The 14,301-nt window shown below is 61.3% G+C and overlaps 1 protein-coding gene across 1 annotated transcript in view; it reads right to left on the bottom strand.

Annotated features, from left to right (window-relative positions):
* LOC127465622 (cleavage and polyadenylation specificity factor subunit 1-like) overlaps nt 1–13,614 on the bottom strand; it is a gene marked incomplete at its 5' end in the record, with an annotated part of 17,611 nt that extends 3,997 nt beyond the window's left edge. The window contains 8 exon segments of the mRNA XM_051776137.1: nt 557–667; nt 3,607–3,746; nt 6,873–6,893; nt 7,046–7,148; nt 7,151–7,170; nt 7,247–7,395; nt 11,855–11,935; nt 13,428–13,614. Coding sequence (XP_051632097.1) covers nt 557–667; nt 3,607–3,746; nt 6,873–6,893; nt 7,046–7,148; nt 7,151–7,170; nt 7,247–7,395; nt 11,855–11,935; nt 13,428–13,614 — 812 coding nt within the window.
* Between the last annotated feature and the right edge of the window lie 687 nt (nt 13,615–14,301).

The following is a 14,301-nucleotide window of genomic DNA, read 5'->3' as shown; positions in this document are numbered from 1 at the left end:
AAGGACAAGTGGGAAGAGGTTGAAGTAGATGAGAACAAGGAGGAGGAGGAGGAAGAGGAGGAAGAAGAAGATGAAGAACATGAGGATGAAGAAGAACATGAAGAGGATGAAGAGGGATGAACAAGATGAAGATGATGAAGATGAAGAGGATGAAGAAGAAGACGAAGAGGATGAAAAGGATGAAGATGAAGAAGATGAAGAAGATGAAGAAGATGAAGAGGATGAAGAGGATAAAGAGGATGAAGAAGATGAAGAAGAAGATGAAGAAGATGAAGATGATGAAGAAGATGAAGAGGAATAAGAAGAAGATGAAGAAGATGAAGAGGATCAAGAGCATGAAGAGGATGAAGAGAATGAAGAAGAAGATGAAGAGGATGAAGAGGATGAAGAAGAGAAGCACGAGGATGATGGGAAGGAAGCAGAAGGAGATGAGGATGAGGAGAAGAAAGACAAAGGCTGAGGAGGAGGAGGAGGGAGGAGGAGGAGGAGGAGGAGGAGGGAGGAGGAGGGAGGAGGAGGAGGAGGAGGAGGGGAGGAAGGCAGGGCTGTCCCTTACGCAGCGGGAAGATGGTGGTGCCGCAGGTGAGGCTGTTCAGGGCCACCCCGTAGGGAGGGACACTCTGGTTCAGGTACAGCAGCGAGTTCACGGCGAAGATCACCACTCCCCCTGGGGACAGGGACATTGTCACCATCACTGTCACCATCACTGTCACCATCACTGTCACCATCACCACTCCCCCTGGGGACAGGACAGTGTCATTGTCACTGTCATTGTCATTGTCACCATCACCACCCCCCCTGGGGACAGGGATGGGGTCATTGTCACTGTCATTGTCACCAACCCCCCCTGGGGACAGGGACAGTGTCATTGTCACTGTCACTGTCACCAACCCCCCCTGGGGACAGGGATGGTGTCATTGTCATTGTCACCATCACCACTCCCCCTGGGGACAGGGACATTGTCATTGTCATTGTCACTGTCACCATCACCACCCCCCCTGGGGACAGGGACGGTGTCATTGTCATTGTCACTGTCACCAACCCCCCTGGGGACAGGGATGGTGTCATTGTCACTGTCATTGTCACCATCACTGTCACCATCACAACTCCCCTGGGGACAGGGATGGTGTCATTGTCATTGTCACTGTCACCAACCCCCCTGGGGACAGGGATGGTGTCATTGTCACTGTCATTGTCACCATCACTGTCACCATCACAACCCCCCCTGGGGACAGGGACAGTGTCACCATCACTGTCATTGTCACCATCACTGTCACCATCACAACTCCCCCCGGGGACAGGGATGGTGTCATTGTCACTGTCACCAACCCCCTGGGGACAGGGATGGTATCACCATCACTGTCATTGTCACCGTCACTGTCACTGTCACCATCATCACCCCCCCGGGGACAGGGACATTGTCATTGTCACCATCACCAACCCCCCTGGGACAGGGACAGTGTCACTGTCACCATCACTGTCACCATCACCACTCCCCCTGGGGACAGGGACGGTGTCATTGTGACTGTCACTGTCACCAACCCCCCCCTGGGGACAAGGGACAGTGTCATTGTCACTGTCATTGTCACCATCACTGTCACTGTCCACCATCACCAACCCCCCTGGGGACAGGGACAGTGTCATTGTCACTGTCATTGTCACTGTCATTGTTACTGTCACCATCACAACTCCCCCTGGGACAGGGATGGTGTCATTGTCATTGTCACCAACCCCCCTGGGGACAGGGACGGTGTCACTTGTCACTGTCACCATCATCACCCCCTGGGGACAGGGACAGTGTCACTGTCACCATCACTGTCACCATCACCACTCCCCCTGGGGACAGGACAGTGTCACTGTCACCATCACTGTCACCATCACCACTCCCCCTGGGGACAGGGACGGTGTCATTGTCCACTGTCATTGTCACCATCACTGTCACCATCACAACTCCCCCTGGGGACAGGGATGGTGTCATTGTCACTGTCATTGTCACCATCACTGTCACTGTCACCATCACCAACCCCCCTGGGGACAGGGACAGTGTCATTGTCACCGTCACTGTCACTGTCACCATCACTGTCACTGTCACCGTCATTGTCACCATCACCAACCCCCCTGGGGACAGGGACAGTGTCACTGTCACCATCACTGTCACCATCATCACCCCCCCCTTGGGGACAGGGACAGTGTCATTGTCACCGTCCACTGTCACAATCACTGTCATTGTCATCACCCCCCCTGGGGACAGCGACACTGTCATTGTCCCTGTCCCCATCCCTGTCCCCCACTGATGGGTTTGGGGGAAGAGGAGAGATCCCTGTCCCTGCCATTGGCCCCATTCCTGTCCCTGTCATTGTCCCCATCCCTGTCACCCACCAATGGGTCTGGGGGAAGGGGAGGGATCCCTGTCCCTGTCATTGTCCCTGTCATTGTCCCTGTCCCTGTCATTGTCCCTGTCCCCATCCCTGTCCCCTGTCCCCATCCCTGTCCCTGTCATTGTCCCTGTCCCCGTCCCTGTCCCCCACCGATGGGTTTGGGGGAAGGGGAGGGATCTCTGTCCCTGTCATTGTCCCTGTCCCTGTCATTGTCCCTGTTCCTGTCATTGTCCCTGTCCCTGTCCCTGTCACCCACCTATGGGGTTTGGGGGAAGGGGAGGGATCCCTGTCCCTGTCCTTGGCCCTGTTCCTGTCACTGTCCCCATTCCTGTCACTGTCCCCCTTCTTGTCATTGTCCCCATTCCTGTCCCCTGTCCCTGTCCCTGTCACCCACCTATGGGGTTTGGGGGAAGGGGAGGGATCCCAGTCCCCTGTCATTGTCCCTGTTCCTGTCCCTGTCCCCGTCACCCACCGATGGGTTTGGGAAAGGGGAGGGATCCCTGTCCCTGCCCCCCGTCCCCATCATTGTCCCCTGTCCCTGTCCCTGTCCCTGTCACCCACCGATGGGTTTGGGGGAAGAGGAGAGATCCCAGTCCCTGTCATTGTCCCTGTCACTGTCCCTGTCATTGTCCCTGTCCCCTGTCCCTGTCCCCGTCACCCACCGATGGGTTTGGGGGAAGGGGAGAGATCCCTGCCCCTGTCACTGTCCCCCATTCCTGTCACTGTCCCCCTTCTTGTCATTGTCCCCATTCCTGTCCCCTGCCCCCGTCCCTGTCACCCACCTATGGGGTTTGGGGGAAGGGGGAGGATCCCTGTCCCTGTCATTGTCCTGTCCCCGTCCCCCACCGATGGGGTTTGGGGGAAGGGAAGGGATCCCTGTCCTGTCCCCGTCCCTGTCACCCACCGATGGGTTTGGGGGAAGGGGAGAGATCCCTGTCCCTGTCCTTGTCCCTGTCCCCGTCCCCGTCACCCACCGATGGGTTTGGGGAAAGGGAAGGGATCCCTGTCCCCTGTCCCCGTCCCCATCATTGTCCCTGTCCCCGTCCCCGTCCCTGTCACCCACCGATGGGTTTGGGGGAAGGGAGAGATCCCTGTCCCTGTCCCCGTCCCCATCATTGTCCCTGTCCCCGTCCCCGTCCCTGTCACCCACCCGATGGGTTTGGGGGAAGGGGAGAGATCCCTGTCCCTGTCCTTGTCCCTGTCCCCGTCCCCGTCCCCGTCACACCACCGATGGGTTTGGGGACGGGCAGGGCCTGGGTGCAGTCGAAGGGGAGGGAGCTCAGGGACCAGATGACGGGGTGGACGCGCTGCAGGATGTTCAGGGAGATGGCCACGATGCTGCAGGTGTCCTGTCGCACTGCCACCCTCCTGTGGGGACACCCCAGTGTCACCTGTGTGACCCCTGACCCCACACACTGACCCCTGACCCCACACGTGTCCTGTGGCACTGCCACCCTCCTGTGGGGACACCCCAGTGTCACCTGTGTGACCCCTGACCCCACACACTGACCCCTGACCCCACACGTGTCCTGTGGCACTGCCACCCTCCTGTGGGGACACCCCAGTGTCACCTGTGTGACCCCTGACCCCACACACTGACCCCTGACCCCACACACTGACCCCTGACCCCACACACTGACCACCTGACCCCACACGTGTCCTGTCGCACTGCCACCCTCCTGTGGGGACACCCCAGTGTCACCTGTGTGACCCCTGACCCCCACACACTGACCCCTGACCCCACACGTGTCCTGTCGCACTGCCACCCTCCTGTGGGGACACCCCAGTGTCACCTGTGTGACCCCTGACCCCACACACTGACCCTGACCCCACACGTGTCCTGTGGCACTGCCACCCTCCTGTGGGGACACCTCAGTGTCACCTGTGTGACCCCTGACCCCACACACTGACCCCTGACCCCCACACGTGTCCTGTCGCACTGCCACCCTCCTGTGGGGACACCCAGTGTCACCTGTGTGACCCCTGACACCACACACTGACCCCTGACCCACACGTGTCCTGTGGCACTGCCACCCTCCTGTGGGGACACCCCAGTGTCACCTGTGTGACCCCTGACCCACACACACTGACCCCCTGACTCCACACACTGACCCCTGACCCCACACGTGTCCTGTCGCACTGCCACCCTCCTGTGGGGACAGCAGTGTCACCTGTGTGACCCTGACCCCACACACTGACCCCTGACCCCACACACTGACCCCTGACCCCACACGTGTCCTGTCGCCACTGCCCCCCTCCACCCTCTGTGGGGACACCCCAATGTCACCTGTGTGACCCCTGACCCCACACACTGACCCCTGACCCCACAGGTATCCTGTCATGCTGCCACCCTCCTGTGGGGACACCCCGATGTCACCTGGGGACTGACTGACCCCTGACCCCACACACTGACCCCTGACCCCCACACACTGACTCCCCCAGCCCCCCCAGCCCCCCTTTTGCCCCCCCAGCTGACCCGGGCCAGGTCTGGTTGGGCTCCCAGAGGATGAGCAGGGTGGGCTCGTAGTAGCCGTGCAGGAACTGCCTGGGGTGAGGGACCCCTGCCCTGTTGCCCCCAGCCCCCCCCCAGCCCCCCTTTGCCTCTTTTGCCCCCCCTTTGCCCCGTGCCAGCTCCGGTTGGGCTCCCAGAGGACGAGTAGGGGGGTGAGTTTGGAGCATCCCTGCAGGATGTGGAGGGATCCTCTCCCCTGCCCTGCCCTGTTGCCCCCAGTCCCTCTTTACCCCCCCCAGCCCCCCTTTGCCCCCCCCAGCCCCCCTTTGCCCCGTGCCAACTCCAATTGGTTCCCAGAGGATGAGCAGGGGGGAAGGTTTGAAGCATCCCTGCAGGAACTGCACAGGGTGGGGGACCCCTCCCCTGCCCTGCCCTGTTGCCCCCGGGGTGGGAGACCCCCTCCCCTGTTGCCCCCAGCCCCCCTTTTGCCCCTTTTGCCCCCCCTTTGCCCCGTGCCAGCTCCGGTTGGGCTCCCAGAGGACGAGCAGGGGGGGAAGGTTCGGAGCATCCCTGCAGGATGTGGAGGGATCCTCTCCCCTGCCCTGCCCTGTTGCCCCCAGCCCCAGCTCCCCTTTGCCCCCCCAGCCCCCCTTTTGCCCCCCCAGCCCCCTTTTGCCCCTCTTGCCCCCCCAGCTGACCCGGGCCAGGTCTGGTTGGGCTCGAAGAGGATGAGCAGGGTGGGCTCGTAGTAGCCATGCAGGAACTACCCGGGGTGGGGGAGACCCCTCCCCTGCCCTGCCCTGTTGCCCCCGGGGTGGGAGACCCCTCCCCTGTTGCCCCCAGCCCCCCCAAGCCCCCTTTTGCCCCCCCAGCTGACCCGGGCCAGCTCTGGTTGGGGCTCCCAGAGTACGAGAAGGGGGGGGAGGTTTGGAGCATCCCTACAGGAACTGCCCGGGGTGGGAGACCCCTCCCCTGTTGCCCCCAGCCCCCCCCCAGCCCCCTTTGCCCCTTTTGCCCCCCCAGCTGACCCGGGCCAGGTCTGGTTGGGCTCGAAGAGGATGAGCAGGGTGGGCTCGTAGTAGCCGTGCAGGAACTGCCCGGGGTGAGGGACCCCTGCCCTGTTGCCCCCAGCCCCCCCCAGCCCCCCTTTTGCCCCTTTTGCCCCCCCTTTGCCCCGTGCCAGCTCCGGTTGGGCTCCCAGAGGACGAGTAGGGGGGTGAGTTTGGAGCATCCCTGCAGGATGTGGAGGGATCCTCTCCCCTGCCCTGCCCTGTTGCCCCCAGTCCCTCTTTACCCCCCCAGCCCCCCTTTGCCCCCCCCAGCCCCCCTTTGCCCCGTGCCAACTCCAATTGGGTTCCCAGAGGATGAGCAGGGGGGAAGGTTTGAAGCATCCCTGCAGGAACTGCACAGGGTGGGAGACCCCTCCTCTGCCCTGCCCTGTTGCCCCCGGGGTGGGAGACCCCTCCCCTGTTGCCCCCAGCCCCCCCCCAGCCCCCCTTTGCCCCTTTTGCCCCCCCTTTGCCCCGTGCCAGCTCCGGTTGGGCTCCCAGAGGACGAGTAGGGGGGTGAGTTTGGAGCATCCCTGCAGGATGTGGAGGGATCCTCTCCCCTGCCCTCCCCTGTTGCTCCCAGCCCCAGCTCCCCTTTTGCCCCCCCAGCCCCCCTTTCGACCCCCCAACCCCCCCCTTTGCCCCCCCCAGCCCCCCTTTGCCCCGTGCCAACTCCAATTGGGTTCCCAGAGGGACGAGCAGGGGGGAAGGTTTGAAGCATCCCTGCAGGAACTGCACAGGGTGGGGGACCCCCTCCCCTGCCCTGCCCTGTGCCCCCGGGGCTGGGAGACCCCTCCCCTGTTGCCCCAGCCCCCCCAAGCCCCCTTTTGCCCCCCCAGCTGACCCGGGCCAGCTCTGGTTGGGGCTCCCAGAGTACGAGAAGGGGGGGGAGGTTTGGAGCATCCCTACAGGAACTGCCCGGGGTGGGAGACCCCTCCCCTGTTGCCCCCAGCCCCCCCCAGCCCCCTTTGCCCCTTTTGCCCCCCAGCTGACCCGGGCCAAGTCTGGTTTGGGCTCGAAGAGGATGAGCAGGGTGGGCTCGTAGTAGCCATGCAGGAACTGCCCGGGGTGGGGGGAGACCCCTCCCCTGCCCTCCCCTGTTGCCCCCAGCCCCCCCCAGCCCCTTTTGCCCCCCCCAGCTGACCCGGGCCAGGTCTGGTTGGGGCTCGAAGAGGATGAGCAGGGTGGGCTCGTAGTAGCCGTGCAGGAACTGCATGTCGATGATGTTGAGCAGCTTCTCGTCCAGCTCCCGCACGTCGATGATGTAGCTGGCAGGAAGCTGCTCTTCTGCCTGGTTAAGGAGGGGGATAACGGGGTTCAGGGGGGTGTCCTGACCCCCCGGGGGGGGTTAAAGGGGGGGTCAGCACTCACCCCTCTCCCACAGCCCGTCGTGTTCGTCGGCCAGCGAGTCCTGCGGAAGGGCCACCAGGCGGGTGCCGTAGATGAGCATCACGGCACAGCGCCCGTCGGGGTCCACCCGCACACGGGGGGTGTGCACGTTCTGCACGAAGCCGTCCTGGGGGGAAATGGGGGGTACAGGTCATTGGGGGACCCCAAAATCCACCCACACACCCCTCAGGACCCACCCGCACCCGGGGCGTGTGCACGTTCTGCACGAAGCCGTCCTGGGGGGAAATGGGGGTACAGAGGGTCAGGGGACCCCAAAATCACAGACCCGCACCCTGGGGGTGTGCACGTTCTGCACGAAGCCGTCCTGGGGGGAAATGGGGGGTACAGGTCATTGGGGGACCCCAAAATCACACACACACACATGGCGGGTGTGCATGTTCTGCACGAAGCCGTCCTGGGGGAAAATGGGGGGTACAGGTCATTGGGGGATCCCAAAATACACCCCACACACACGGGGCGTGTGCACGTTCTGCACGAAGCCGTCCTGGGGGGACATGGGGGTACAGAGGGTCAGGGGACCCCAAAATCACAGACCCGCACCCTGGGGGTGTGCGCGTTCTGTACGAAGCCATCCTGGGGGGAAATGGGGGTACAGGTCATTGGGGACCCCAAAATCACACACACACCCCTCAGGACCCACCTGCACACGGGGGGTGTGCACGTTCTGCACGAACCATCCTGGGGGGAGATGGGGGGTACAGAGGGTCAGGGGACCCCAAAGTCCACCTACACACACCCCAGGACCCACCCGTACACGGGGTGTGTGCACAAACCATTCTGGGGGGACACAGAGCATTGGGGGACCCCAAAATCCACCCCACACACATGGGGGGGTGTGCAGGTTCTGCACAAACCATCCTGGGGGAACATGGGGGGTACAGAGGGTCAGGGGACCCCAAAAATCACAGACCCGCACCCAGGGCGTGTGCAGGTTCTGTACGAAGCCATCCTGGGGGGAAATGGGGGGTACAGAGGGTCAGGGGACCCCCAAAATCACACACACACACACCTCAGGACCCACCCGCACACGGGGGGTGTGCACAAACCATCCTGGGGGACACAGAGCATTGGGGGACCCCAAAATCCACCCACACACCCCAAAATCCCCCACCTGCAACCAGGGGGGTGTGCACGTTCCGCACAAACCATCCTGGGGGGAAATGGGGGGTACAGGTCATTGGGGCACCCCAAAATCCACCCAACACACATGGGGGGTGTGCAGGTTCTGCACGAAGCCGTCCTGGGGGGAAATGGGGGGTACAGAGGGTCAGGGGACCCCAAAATCACAGACCCGCACCCAGGGGGTGTGCACGTTCTGCACAAACCATCCTGGGGGAACATGGGGGTACAGAGGGTCAGGGGACCCCAAAATCACAGACCCGCACCCAGGGGGTGTGCACGTTCTGCACAAACCATCCTGAGGGGAAATGGGGGGTACAGGTCATTGGGGGACCCCAAAATCCACCCCACACACATGGGGGGTGTGCACGTTCTGCACGAAGCCGTCCTGGGGGGAAATGGGGGGTACAGGTCATTGGGGGACCCCAAAATCACAGACCCGCACCCTGGGGGTGTGCACGTTCTGCACGAAGCCATCCTGGGGGGAAATGGGGACACAGAGGGTCAGGGGACCCCAAAATCCACCCCACACACACACAGGGGGTGTGCACGTTCTGCACGAAGCCATCCTGGGGGGAAATGGGGACACAGAGGGTCAGGGGACCCCAAAATCCACCCACACACCCCAAAATCCCCCACCTGCAACCAGGGGCTGTGCACGTTCTGCACAAACCATTCTGGGGGGACACAGAGGGTCAGGGGACCCCAAAATCACACACACACACCCCAAAACCCACCCACACCCAGGGGGTACAGACATCCTGACCAGACCCATCCTGGGGGGACACAGAGCATTGGGGGACCCCAAAATCCACCCCCCACACATGGGGGGTGTGCACGTTCTGCACAAACCATCCTGGGGGGACAAAGAGTGTTGGGGGACCCCAAAATTCACCCACACACCCCAAAATCCCCCACATGCAACCGGGGGGTGTGCACGTTCTGCACGAAGCCATCCTGGGGGGACATGGGGGTACAGGTCATTGGGGGACCCCAAAAAGCACCCACACACCCCATAATCCCCCACCCGCACCCGGGGCGTGTGCACGTTCTGTACAAACCATCCTGGGGGGAAATGGGGGGTACAGAGGGTCAGGGGACCCCAAAATCACAGACCCGCACCCAGGGGGTGTGCACGTTCTGCACGAAGCCGTCCTGGGGGGAAATGGGGGGTACAGAGGGTCAGGGGACCCCAAAATCCACCCACACACATGGGGGGTGTGCACGTTCTGCACGAAGCCATCCTGGGGGGAAATGGGGGTACAGAGGGTCAGGGGACCCCAAAATCCACCCCCACACCCCCCCAGAGCTCCCCACTCCCAGGGGGTACAGACATTTTGGCCAGACCCATCCTGGGGGGACACAGAGCATTGGGGGACCCCAAAATCCACCCTACACACACAGGGGGTGTGCATGTTCTGCACAAACCATCCTGGGGGGCACAGAGCATTGGGGGACCCCAAAATCCACCCACACACCCCAAAATCCCCCATCTGCAACCAGGGGGTGTGCACGTTCTGCACAAACCATCTTGGGGGGAAATGGGGACACAGAGGGTCAGGGGACCCCCAAAATCCCCCACCCACACCCAGGGGGTGTGCACGTTCTGCACGAAGCCGTCCTGGGGGGAAATGGGGGGTACAGGTCATTGGGGGACCCCAAAATCCACCCAACACACATGGGGGGTGTGCAGGTTCTGCACGAAGCCATCCTGGGGGGACATGAAGACACAGAGGGTCGGGGACCCCAAAATCCACCCACACACACAGGGGGTGTGCACGTTCTGCACGAAGCCATCCTGGGGGGAAATGGGGGTACAGAGGGTCAGGGGACCCCAAAATCCACCCACACACCCCCCCAGAGCTCCCCACTCCCAGGGGGTACAGACATTTTGGCCAGACCCATCCTGGGGGGACACAGAGCATTGGGGGACCCCAAAATCCACCCCACACACACAGGGGTTGTGCATGTTCTGCACAAACCATCCTGGGGGGACACAGAGCGTTGGGGGACCCCAAAATAAACCCACACACCCCAAAATCCCCCACCTGCAACCAGGGGGTGTGCACGTTCTGCACAAACCATCCTGGGGGGAAATGGGGGTACAGGTCATTGGGGGACCCCAAAATCCACCCCACACACATGGGGGGTGTGCACGTTCTGCACAAAACATCCTGAGGGGAGATGGGGGGTACAGGTCATTGGGGGACCCCAAAATCCACCCCACACACATGAGGTGTGTGCATGTTCTGCACAAACCATCCTGGGGGGCACAGAGCATTGGGGGACCCCAAAATCCACCCACACACCCCAAAATCCCCCACATGCAACTGGGGGGTGTGCACGTTCTGCATGAAGCCATCCTGGGGGGACATGGGGGGTACAGGTCATTGGGGGACCCCAAAATCCCACACCTGCACCCAGGGGGTGTGGACATTCTGGTCAGACCCCTCCTGGGGGGACACAGAGCATTGGGGGACCCCAAAATCCACACACACCCTCCCCAGAGTGGGGGGGACCCCAAAATCCACCCCACACCCTCCCAGAGTGGGGGGACCCCAAAATCCCACACACACCCCTCAGAACCCCCCCACACCCAGGGGGTACAGACATCCTGACCAGACCCATCCTGGGGGGACACAGAGCATTGGGGGGACCCCAAAACCCACACACACCCTCCCCAGAGTGGGGGGGGACCCCAAAATCCACCCCACACCCCTCCAGAGCCCCCCACACCCAGGACATCCTGGCCAGACCCATCCTGGGGGGACACAGAGTATTGGGGGGACCCCAAAATCCACACACACCCTCCCCAAAATGAGGGGGACCCCAAAACCCACCCCTCACACCCTCCCAGAGTGGGGGGGACCCCAAAACGACCCTCAGCCCCCCAGAGCCCCCCATACCCAAGGGGTACAGACTTCCTGGTCAGACCCATCCTGGGGGGACACAGAGCTTTGAGGGACCCCAAAACCCACCCCACACCCTCTCCAAAATGAGGGGGACCCCAAAACCCACCCCACACACCCTCCCAGGTCATTGGGGGACCCCAAAATCCCACACACACACCCCAAACCCTACCCACACTCAGGGGGTACAGACATTTTGGCCAGACCCATCCTGGGGGGACACAGAGCATTGGGGGGACCCCAAAATCCACACACACCCTCTCCAAAATGAGGGGGACCCCAAAACCCACCCCACACACCCTCCCCAGAGTGGGGGGGACCCCAAAATCCCACACACACCCCCCCAAACCCTACCCACACTCAGGGGGTACAGACATTTTGGCCAGACCCATCCTGGGGGGACACAGATCACTGGGGGGACCCCAAAATCCACACACACCCTCTCCAAAATGAGGGGGACCCCAAAACCCACCCCACACACCCTCCCCAGAGTGGGGGGGGACCCCAAAATCCACCCCCACATCCCCCAAAACCCACCCTGAGCTCGGGTTCCTCGAAGTAGTGCAGGGAGAGGGTCTTCAGGTCGTGGGTGCCGGGGTCATACTCCACCACTGAGAGCTAAAGGGGATTAATTACGCTAATGAGGCCCCCCCTAATTACTGACAGCACCCCCAGAGTCATTAACACCCCCCTACAGGGGGTTTTGGGGGGGCTCCCACCCCCCCTGGGCCCCCTCAGAGCAGCACATCCCACCGGCCCCACAATGGTCCCAAAAGGAGCCCCCCCAAAATGGGATCAGGGCCCCCCCAAAATTAATGACACCCCTCCCAAATTATTAACACCCCCCAAATTATTAACACCCCCCAAATTATTAACACCCCCCAACAGGGGGTTTTTGGGGGGGGCTCCCACCCCCCCTGGGTCCCCTCAGAGCAGCACATCCCACCCTGGCCCCACAACGGTCCCAAAAAGAGCCCCCCTAATGGGAGCAGGGTCCCCCAAAATGACAAACACCCTCCCAAAATTAGGGACAACCCCCCAAAATTAAGAATAACCCCCCCAAAATTAATACCACCCCCCTACAGGGGGGTTTTTGGGGGGCTCCCACCCCCCCTGGGCCCCCTCAGAGCAGCAAATCCCACCTGGCCCCACAACGGTCCCAAAAAGAGCCCCCCCAAAATGGGATCAGGGCCCCCCCAAAATTAATGACACCCCTCCCAAATTATTAACACCCCCCAAATTATTAACACCCCCCAACAGGGGGTTTTTGGGGGGCTCCCACCCCCCCTGGGCCCCCTCAGAGCAGCACATCCCACCCTGGCCCCACAACGGTCCCAAAAGGAGCCCCCCCAAAATGGGAGCAGGACCACCCCAAAATGACAAACACCCTCCCAAAATTAGGGACAACCCCCCAAAATTAGGAATAACCCCCCCAAAATTAACACCACCCCCCAACAGGGGGGTTTTTGGGGGGCTCCCACCCCCCTGAGCCCCCTCAGAGCAGCACATCCCACCCGGCCCCACAACGGTCCCAAAAGGAGCCCCCCCAATGGGATCAGGGCCCCCCCAAAATGACAAACACCCCTCCCAAATTATTAACCCCCCCAAATTATTAACAGCCCCCACTGGGGGGGTTTTTGGGGGGCTCCCACCCCCCTGGGCCCCCTCAGAGCAGCACATCCCACTTGACCCCACAACAGTCCCAAAAGGAGCCCCCCCAAAATGGGAGCAGGGCCCCCCCAAAATTAATGACACCCCTCCCAAATTATTAACACCCCCCAAAATTAAACACCACCCCCCAACAGGGGGTTTTGGGGGGGGTCCCACCCCCCCTGGGTCCCCTCAGAGCAGCAAATCCCACCTGGCCCCACAACGGTCCCAAAAAGAGCCCCCCTAATGGGAGCAGGGTCCCCCAAAATGACAAACACCCTCCCAAAATTAGGGACAACCCCCCAAAATTATGAATAACCCCCCAACAGGGGGTTTTTGGGGGGCTCCCACCCCCCCTGGGCCCCCTCAGAGCAGCACATCCCACCCGGCCCCACAACGGTCCCAAAGTTCCCCCCCCCCCCCGTGATTTTGGGGGGGATTTTTGGGGTGTCCCCCCCACCTTGGCGTCCTTGAAGCTGAGCAGCAGGGCGTCCCTCTTGGCTCCAGCCAGCTGGACACTGGCCATGGACATGACATTCCCAAAAAACGAGAACGAGGCCACCAGCTCCAGCTTCTCCCGGTGACCTTTGCCCTCTGCGGGAAGATTTTGGGGGGGTTTGGGGGGGGTTTGGGGGGTCCCCGGAGCTCTGGGGGGTGGGAAGTCACCCCCTGATTCCCAAATCAGCTCCCCCTGGGATGGGGAACCCCCAAATTTAGGGGGGTGACCCCAAAAATGGGACCCCCCCTGGTCATCCATGATCCCAATCCTGCCTCTTCCTGGACCCCCCAAAGCAGCCCCCCCTTAATTGTGACTGCAGAAAGGGGAGGAATCAGCCCAAAAAGGGGGAAATCACCCCAAAAAAGGGAGGGATCACTCCAAAAATGGAGAAAATCACCCCAAAAAGGGAGGAATCACCCCAAAAAGGGGGAGAATCACCCCCAAAAAGGGGGAGAATCACCCCCAAAAAAGGAGGAATCACTCCAAAAATGGAGAAAATCACCCCCAAAAAGGGAAGGAAACCCCAAAAAGTGGCAGAATCAGCCCAAAACAGAAGGGAAATCACCCAAAAAGGGGGAAATCACCTGAAAAAAGGGGGAGAATCACCCCAAAAAAGGGGGGAACACTCCAAAAAGGGAGAAAATCACCACAAAAAGGGGAGGAATCACCCCAAAAAGGAGGAGAATCACCCCAAAAAGGGAGGAATCACCCCAAAAAGGGAGGAATCACCCCAAAAAGGGGGAGAATCAACCCCAAAAAGGGGGAGAATGAACCCAAAAAGGAAGAAAATCACCCCAAAAAGGGGGAGAATCAACCCCAAAAAGGGAGGAATCAC

This window comes from Manacus candei, unplaced genomic scaffold, assembly GCF_025592945.1.
Source record: "Manacus candei isolate 608988 ecotype Guabito, Panama unplaced genomic scaffold, ASM2559294v1 h1tg000451l, whole genome shotgun sequence".
Lineage (NCBI taxonomy): Eukaryota > Metazoa > Chordata > Aves > Passeriformes > Pipridae > Manacus > Manacus candei.
Note: the sequence above shows the minus strand (reverse complement) of the source record. Positions and strands in the feature narration are given on the sequence as shown.